We start from the raw sequence: 9376 nt of genomic DNA, 5'->3' as shown, positions 1-9376 counted from the left end.
GCCCTAGCGGCCCCTTGCAATTGGCCGCAAGCTTAGCTGGCTGCGGACAAGCTGCCCATTGGCCCTTGGTCAATGAGTGATCCTTCCTTTTCGTCGATCTACTCATGTAGTGATTGTTTGCTTTATTAATTTTGCTTAAGGCTGCTTGTTATGCTTGTGTTTTCAGCTTTGGATTTTCTTTCGAAGTGTGAAGTAGTCAATTTTTGTATAGTTACGATTGAATTCAACTTAGTACTTCTTGTTAAAGAAAAAATTGAAGAATAATAATTATCAAGTTATTAGTACTTTTTGTTAAAAAAAATGAAAAGAAAAACACACACTACAAAAAAAACCCTGTATTACCGATGGTTTCCATCGCTATTCCGTCACTATATTGGTTTAGAGATGAAATTGCGATAGAAATACCGTAGTCAGGATATATTGCGTCGGAGACAATTTTACCGACAGAATTTATATTTTGTTGCTAGCTACTGATGGAATTTACAACTCTGTCGGTAAATTTAGCTACAGAATTAATGTTTCTGTCGGTACATTTGGCTACGGAATTAGTATTCCATCGGTAATTACCAATAGAAGTTATAATTCTGTCGGTAAGTAATGAATGAAATCCTCTACTGTAATGTTATTTGCCAACAAAAACACCATTTTTGTCTGAGAATACCAACAAAAACTTTTGTTCCGTCGGCACACACCTACGGAATTCATGAATTCCGTCAGTATACATCGATGGAATCCATTGTTCTATTAGTGTGTGCCAATGGAAAAATGGATTCTATCATTTGCCGACAGAACAATGGATTCCGTCGGTAAGTATCATAATTCTATCGATATTTACCGACGGAATACGTGTTTCCCTCGGTAATTATGTGTTTCCACTCCAAATAATTCATTCATATACAATCATATCACTACAAAAAACTATGATTCAAGGACGAAATTTAGGGACAAAAATATATATCATCGTAAATTAACAATGAAATTAGAAATAAAATATTTTCATTGTAAATTAGCAACAAATAAAAATTTGTCACCAAATAACAACAAAATTTGATAGTTGTAGCAAACTCTACGACAAAAAAATATTCGTTGCAGATTTTGCAATGAAAATGAGATTCATTGAAAACTTTGCGTCGAATTAAAAATTTATCCCATAATTAAAAAAAATTTAAAAAAAAAGAAAATAGAATCCAAAACCCTAAATATGTGGCTAGAGATTTTGGAATTTCATAAAACCAGTTTCTATATGTTTGTATTATTCTCCATAAAAATATCTTATATATAATTTTGACCCAATATGAACTTTCTTTTTTTTTTTCATTAATTAGTTTTTCAAATATATTATAGAAATATGGATAGTTCAGTAGTTGATTGTATGGGTTGTATATTGAGACACAACTTTTATCCTTATACATGTAGACAGTCTATGTTTATTGGCTTATAAAATCATCATATCATATGGCATGATATCCATATTTTTTTAGAACCCATTGTTACTTAATATTGTAATTGTAGTCCTCACTATATTTCCAATCTATTAGAGCCTTAGTCTTTTGGGCTAAATTGTAATCTTCAGTAATTTTTTATGATGATAGAGACAACATGAGTTGTCATTTTAAGCTAATTCTTGCTTTTAATTGTGGTCACAAGACTAATTTTCCACTCACATATTGTCTCTGCAGTCCAAGGGTGATATTTTGTGGGTACAGTATTCCACATCCTTCTGACTACAAGGTCAATATAAGAGTTCAAACCACAGGTACTATAAGTCCATCCTTAAATTACCTTTATGCTTGAAAGCCTTATTCTTTTCTCTTAATTTCTAGATTGTTGCCAGAATACGCAATCTCTCAGTTGTAAATTGACTACAAGTTTGTTTTTGAATGATTACCTTTTTTTGCACAAGTAGTTTTTATTTTTTCCATTGGTTAGTAATTTATCTGCTATATAAAGGAAATATTCCTTTCTTCTTGCCTATTTGCAATGACAATATGCACATGAACAGATGTCCAACCAGACTCCATCAATTAGATGTTGAATAAGTGAATGGAGAAGAAATAGAAGAGGAAAGAGACTCCATTGTGAATGAGACTTTAGTCCCATATTAGAAATTTTAAGATATTTTTTTTAGTTTATATTAATTCACATATATTGAGGATGTGAATAAATGCATGGGGAGAGACTCTTTTTCACGCGTGGGTGCGCAGAGATGGTGTAAATCCAAGGCCCGGATTGAGTGTCTGTGGTAGCATTCGGGTGCCACTTGGTTCGCCGTGACCACCAGTGTCTGGTGGAGTTTACTGTCAGACCGTTGTATCTCTTGTCCTCGGTCTCTTCGTCCGATCGACAGACTTCTCTTTCCACTCGGGATCTTCGCCCGGTCAGTCTGTCTCGTTCGACCTGCAGCCTCTCTTGCTTGGCCTGTCTGTCTCGTCCGACCGTCCTCTTTGCTCGGACGCTCTGCTCACTCTGAGGTTGACACTTAGATAAAAACTAACCCCTGCTGACAGCCTGAGATCATTTGCTCAGGTCATCTCCTGAGATCATTTGCTCAGGTTGTAAGTTGAATTTAGATTCTGTATAATTTTTAAATTCAACTAAATCTCTTAAAAAATCTTCTGCAACATATTGTTTATGTCCAACATTAGAGCCTATTACTCAATATGTTATATGGTCCAACAAGGGAATATTAATGAAGATATAGAAACAATGGCTTTAAATGGAGAAGAGCTTTTAGAGGTTTGTCTGATTGTGTTGTACCTTTTAAGCTAAAAAAATTTATAAGATTTGTGGTACAATAGATACTCGATGCCTCGATGGATAAGAGGTTTGTGCTACTTGAGAGTATCATGTAAAAGCTAGTGTGGTAGAGATGAAAAAAAATGCTATAATGGATGAATGAAATTATTAGATAAGATTTTTAGAAAAGATGAACTAATGAAACAAAGATTCAGTAAACTATCCGTTTAAAATTGAACATTTCATTGTTCGTGTTTTGTGTTCAGTACATATGATATTAAGTTGTCATACTCCATCTTTCTTCCAATTGATCGGACTGTGGAATAGAATCATACATCTTCGATTCTTCATCTATACTGTGAATGACTTTTACTCTCCTACTATTCTTATTTTCTATATGAAACTTTGTTGTAACATACGATTGCCAACACTAATTTGTCTGGGTGAATAGGTGATCCAGCAAAAGACGTGCTAAAGGACAGATCAAATTTTCTGTCCCCAAATTCCTCTGTCCCCGTGTCCCCTGTCAATCGGACGGATCATATTACATCTTAAGACATTATGACATCTTTAATATGTGTGCAGTATCCTCGTGATCTGCAAGGTATCCTTGAGATATAATCTGGTCCGTCCGATCAACAAGGAGATACGGGGACAGAGGAATTTGAGGGCAAAAGATTTAATTCGCTAAAGGATGCATTGGAGAATTTGACGCAGATATGCCAACATGTTCGCTCCACATTCGGGAATTTTAAAATAAAAAATCAATGATCATGAAGATTGATGATAAATACATTTCTCTTTCTTTCCTCTTTTTCCTAGTTGTAGTGTTAAATTAATGATTTAAAACATGGAATGCATATTAGAATTCAGATCAATTTTATTTTTACCTTTGCATCAATTGTTAGTCAATATAAGTCTAAATAGTTTACCGTGGCAATTATAATATAAAAGGAAATATTTATTTTTCCAAAAATTTCTAATTTGAAATTTCAGATTTGTATATTCCCCAATTGATGCTAACATTTTCCTTTAGTACCTTCACTATATTAATTGATCCGGTGATAATCAGGGAGGGCCCACCACTAAGAAAGTTCAACGCTTGAGTGGTCGTCAAAGTCAAAAGGTGGTCAACTAAGAGACTAGCCGATCGGAATGCTCTTCATCCCCGATCGGCCTGAAGAGTTCGGCGAGAGTTGGCCGAGCCTACAACGCACCGAGACAAGGGTCACTCAAGCCGATTGGCCTAGACATAGGCGTATGAGGTCAAAGTGGGGGCCGGTCGGACCGATCAAGGGGAGTCCGGTCAGACTAACAGCCGACAAATAAGACGGGGGATACGTGCCAACATCCTTCTGGGAGTCCATGCCGCCGATTAATGGTGCATAAGGGCAGAACATCCTTTTGGGAGTCGGTGTCGCCGACTGATGACACGGATGGACAGAAGATCGTACGGAAGAAGATTCCGCCGCCTTAGCAGAGATACGTTTTGCCCCGTTAGGGTAAAATGTCAGGGATCCTTTCTCGATGTTAGCTTTTGGGGAAAGTTTGGGGATGCACATTCGTCCGAGAAGCGTGCAGTCTACTCGCTGAAGCTCTATATAAGAAGGGGAGCAGCCCTCCGCGGAGGTATACACACACGTCTTCTAGAGCCACTATTCACCATTTCATCTTTGCTTTATTTGTTTGTTTCCTCGCTTGCCGATGTATGACTTGAGCGTCGGAGAGCCGTCGTCGGGAATTCCCTCCCGACTTGGCACTAACAACTTGTGGTTGCCATCTACTCAGCTTCAGGGTAGGATCAATATTTTTTCCCAAAATTTTCAATTAAAATTTTTGTGAAAATAATTTCTATATATTTTCATAATTTTCTACATTTTTTATTCTAAAAATTTCCATTTTTTATTTTTTAAATTTATCATTTTAGTTCCTTAAATATGATAAATTATATTTTACATTAAGATCTCACAAACTTTTAAAAGAATAAATTTTGTTGGAGCAAATAATTTATTATACTTATAAAATTTATCAATTTTAAGTTTATTAAATTAATAAAAAAATAATAAATCTCTATCAAGAAGAAATTTGACACAAACTACAAGCTAATGATTTTAACCGCATCTAATATACTCATCTTCAATTTCATTCTTATCTACTTAGATCATCTTCAATCTTATTCCCATCTATTTAGAACTCACGTATCGCACAAAATCTTATACTAAATTGTATGTAATAAAAATAGTATTAATACCCACTATTTTATTTAATCTTATTTTGATTGCTACATAAATTTATTATAAAATTATCGACTAAATGCACCTTTAATTTTCTTATAATTCACTCTTTATAAGCTCATTGTAGTTCTTCTATGAAAGAACATGGTACATGATTATTTTTAATTGTGAAATATTTAAAACAATTTTTTTAAAGATCAACCTCATTTAAAATTAATTGAGATAGCATTATAATTTGCAACTTAAGATTTTATAACTTTTTTTCATTGTTATGCTACATGTTTGCTAATATTAATTATTGCCCTTGAAAATTCTACTTCATCTTACAACTTACTTTTAATATTTTTATTTTGAATTCGATGACTAAAGGATTACTTTATCCATTATTTTCTAATCTCTCATTTTACCTTTTCTCTAATTTTGACCATAAAAACTTTCAATTTTTAATTTTCCCATGATTTTTAAAATTTTAAAGTTTGCCATAATAATTTTTCTTTATTTTCATAATTTTTTAACTACATTTTTTTTTCTTTGTACATTTTCTAATTCTACTTTGCTCATTGTTGTTTTTTATTTCAATTCCAAACATAATGGCGTAGAAACAAACTTATAACGAGCAAGTTATTGAAAAGCCCCTATAAGTTCATTTTTTTATTTTAATTTTTTTCGGTACCGTGACCTTATTAGGAGGAAAGTTTTATTTTACCCTTATAGTTTTTTCAATTGATCATTTCAACTTATAAAATTTGGTAAATTATATATATTTTTTACTCTAGCTCTATTAATTTAGTCACTTTCCTTTTAAGATTCTCATAAGTTTTTAATTTTTTAAAATTTATTCAAAACTTATTTTAGTTGTAACTATCGAATGGATAATCTATTTTAATTTTAAAATTTATCAATTTAAAGTTTGTTAAGTTGAAATAATAATTAATAAATATATCAACTACTATAAAAGATTGAAACATTGTGCAAGTAAACTATCATAATCTTCACACTTACTACAAATGATTCAACACTTGCATGAACAATTTTCAATCTCATTTTCATCTACTATTAGGAATTCACATTACCGTATTGAGCAGACGTTCATAAAATGAAAACAAAATAGTGCATGCTTTGTCTCATATATTACACTAAAAGTACAATCATAATACTATTTTAGCGGTAAAAAATCACAAGCATACAATTCCTAAAAGTACTATGCTTACAATTCACAATTCTAATATGAAAACAACTTATCGATACATTAATCACAAACTTTATTTTTTCTACACAAAACTATCCAATCACTATTCTATTCAATCTTATCTTGATTGTCACATAAACTTTATCATAAATTTTATCGACCTTCTTAAAGTAAGAGTACCTCCATTTTTTCTTGAATAGTAGAAGGATAAATACACTCCACAATCCAATAAAATATCCAAGTGTGCTACTGAGATAGATTGATAACATTGGCGATAACATTGCATGCTTCTTGCTTATCGCATTGGTGTTGTTCCCATGAAAGCAACTCTTGTTTACCAAGTCTCCACAAAGATAAGGATTACCAATATAAATGGATGCATAATCTAATGTTTGAAGTTGATTCCCGGAGGGAATGCTTCCAGATAGGTTGTTATAAGACAAGTTCAAATCATTCAAAGCATTTAGTTGTGATAAGCTTTGAGGAATAGCCCCTGATAAATTATTAAATGATAAATCTAGAGTTTCTAATGAACTCATTTTGCCAATGCTATCTGGGATCTTGTCTTTGAAATAGTTTCGTGATAAATTCAATGTGTGAAGTCCAGCAAGATATCCGAATTCTTCAGGAATCTCATCTATCAATTCATTGTTTGAAAGGTCTATACTCTTCACAAGATAAAGAATTGAAGAAAAAGTAAGCTGATCTCCTTTTGTGATTAAAGTAATACTTTCACTTCTGCTATAAATTGGGTATGTGTCCCACATTTCTAGTACTTCAAAGGAAGGAAGTTGTTTATCTGATGTTAAAATCATTGTGCTGAAATTTCCAAAGGAACATGATATTGACCCTGATAATTTGTTATTTGCAAAGTCAATGATTTCCTTCAAATACCCAAGTTGTGGGTCAATATTGCCATTGAACGTATTTGAGCTCAATCGAAGAATACGCAAGTTTAGCCAATTTTTCCCAATACACGAAGGTATATTTCCAGAAAATTTATTATCGCCGAGATCAACAACCAATAGCTGAGTGCATTTTTGCAGTGATGATGGAAGATGCCCTTGTAAATTGTTATTATTCAAGTGCAGGAACTTGAGTTCAATCAAGTTGCTAAGAGAGCTTGGAATTTCTCCAACAAGCATATTACTTTCCAAATTAATATATTTAAGAAGTGAACCCTCCTGCCAACACTCGGGAATTTCTCCTACTATGTGATTATTTGATAAGTTGAGATGTCGAAATGTATGAAAATGACAAATATTAGATGGTATGCTTCCATTAATATGATTATTTGAGAGAATTAAATATTTTAATTGTGGTGTGAATAACGTTGGTGGTAACGACCCTGAAAATGCATTGTCAGATAGATCTATCAAATTTATGTTGGGTGGTAAATGAGGAATTGGACCTTCTAGTAAATTCGAACCAAAATTTAAAGAATATAATTGGGTCAAACTCTCTAGGGATATTGGCAAAGTACCACTAATTTTATTATGGGAGAGATCTAAAATTTCAATGATAGAAAAAGAGTCCCAAAACCATTCAGGCAAGTTGCCCTCAATATTTGCATTGTGCAAGTGAATAGTGGTGATAGATTGTTGTGAACGAAGCCATGTAGGAAATCTGGGGCCTAACTTACAGGAACCAAGGCTAATTATATATAATTGAAAAGGAGGGGTCCAATTGTGGTCTATTGCTATGGTGAGAAAGTGGTTTTCAAACAAGGACAAGTAGTATAGTTTGGTCAGGTTGGAAAGATGAAACTCAGTAACATCACCCTCAAAGGAATTAATAGAGAGGTCAAGATACTCTAAGTTGACTAGTTTCCCAATCTCATGTGGTATTAATCCAGAAAGGAAATTGGATTCAAGAGATAATGTATTTAAAGTAGTTAAATTTCCTAATTCACTGGGTATTGGACCAGTTAGTGAACAATTATCAAGGTACAGTGTTGATAAGCTTGATAGATTTGTAATCCCCATTGGTAAAGAATTTCCAAGAAAACTAGAGCTCAGGTCGAGGTATGTTAGATGCTTCAATTTCCATAACGTATCAGGTAGGGAACCAGAGATCAAATTCCTACGAAGATCAAGATGTGTGAGGCTAATTAAGTTGCCAATTTCAGCAGACAACATTCCTCGAATATTTGAGTTATAAAGATTAGTTAAGTTTAGTTAAGTTTCCGAGATTAAGTTTAGTTAACGATCCTCATTGAGAACAAGATAACGAAGATTAGTTAAGTTTCCGAGATGAGGGGGAATGGTTCCACTGTAGTTGGAGTTAGAAAGATCAAGATACCGAGTTTGTGAAGAGAACCAACGAGAGGTGGAATTTGGGTGCCCTCGAAGTCATTGCAGCTGAGACTTAAGTTTCGCAAGTGAGTTAAAGACAATAATGAAGGATGCAGCAGCTCACCCCTCAAAGCCGTCTCCCACAAATTATTGCCTTGGCAGGCATATGGATTTTGAAGGTTGAGCTCCGCCACTCGCACGCTGCCCGTTGTGTTGTGACAGACTACGCCAGTCCAAGCGCAGCAGTCCACCTGGGCACGCCATGAAGACAAGCGGCCGGAAGGATCTTTGATGGCGGCTTTGTAAAGCAAGAGAGCATCCCTCTCCCTCTGCAAGCATCCCTCGCTGCTCACTCTCCCTTCTACTCCAGCTACATCCATAAGAAGGAAGGCGAGGCTGCTGAGCAAGGCAAGACGAAGATAGTAGCAACAGCGGTAGGGGTGGTGCAGTGGCCATGGCTCACGGAAACGGAGTCTGCTTCTCCAGGCCGTTGCCATATACTCTTAATTTGGTGGATTCTTATTAATTTTGCTGCAGCCCAGAATCCATGGCAATGACTATTTATAGCTAGAGAGTGGTCATATCAATAGATCGATCGATCGATCGTTTCCCGCCGCTCATGAAAAAAAAGTGGACTTTTGCTCATTATTCATTTATGCATTCATCCATGAGACGCAACATTGACTAGCAAAAAAATTGGACTTTTGCTAATCGTTCATTCATACATTCACCAAAAAAAAAAGTGGACGTGTCTCTTCGTATGAATCTAGTGGTTAACGTATGAGGTGTTATCATAATGAGATATGAGGTTCGAATCTTGATAAAATTGAGATAAATATCTCCCTTATGTGATAGTCACTATTCCAAAGACTAGTAGCCGTCCGTGATTTACCTCCTATGTGTTGGCCCTAGGATAAATTGAC

The 9376-nt window shown here is 34.4% G+C and overlaps 2 protein-coding genes across 2 annotated transcripts; both read right to left on the bottom strand.

Annotated features, from left to right (window-relative positions):
- Positions 1–6251: 6251 nt before the first annotated feature.
- On the bottom strand, positions 6252–7304 carry LOC122004730 (receptor-like protein EIX1). Its single transcript, XM_042559571.1, has one exon. The coding sequence runs from the start codon at positions 7302–7304 to the stop codon at positions 6252–6254; it is 1053 nt and encodes a 350-aa protein (XP_042415505.1).
- A 1094-nt stretch (positions 7305–8398) lies between these two features.
- Positions 8399–8950, bottom strand: LOC122004729 (receptor-like protein EIX2). The gene has a single exon (XM_042559570.1). It carries the CDS (start codon positions 8948–8950, stop codon positions 8399–8401), a length of 552 nt encoding a protein of 183 aa, XP_042415504.1.
- Positions 8951–9376: the final 426 nt, after the last annotated feature.

This window comes from Zingiber officinale, chromosome 7B (assembly GCF_018446385.1).
Source record: "Zingiber officinale cultivar Zhangliang chromosome 7B, Zo_v1.1, whole genome shotgun sequence".
NCBI lineage: Eukaryota > Viridiplantae > Streptophyta > Magnoliopsida > Zingiberales > Zingiberaceae > Zingiber > Zingiber officinale.
This window is presented reverse-complemented; position numbering and strand designations above follow the sequence as displayed.

Coding starts and splice junctions, on each gene's coding strand:
- LOC122004730 (XM_042559571.1), bottom strand. CDS start 7,304: ATGCTTGTTGGAGAAATTCCAAGCTCTCTTAGCAACTTGATTGAACTC.
- LOC122004729 (XM_042559570.1), bottom strand. CDS start 8,950: ATGGCAACGGCCTGGAGAAGCAGACTCCGTTTCCGTGAGCCATGGCCA.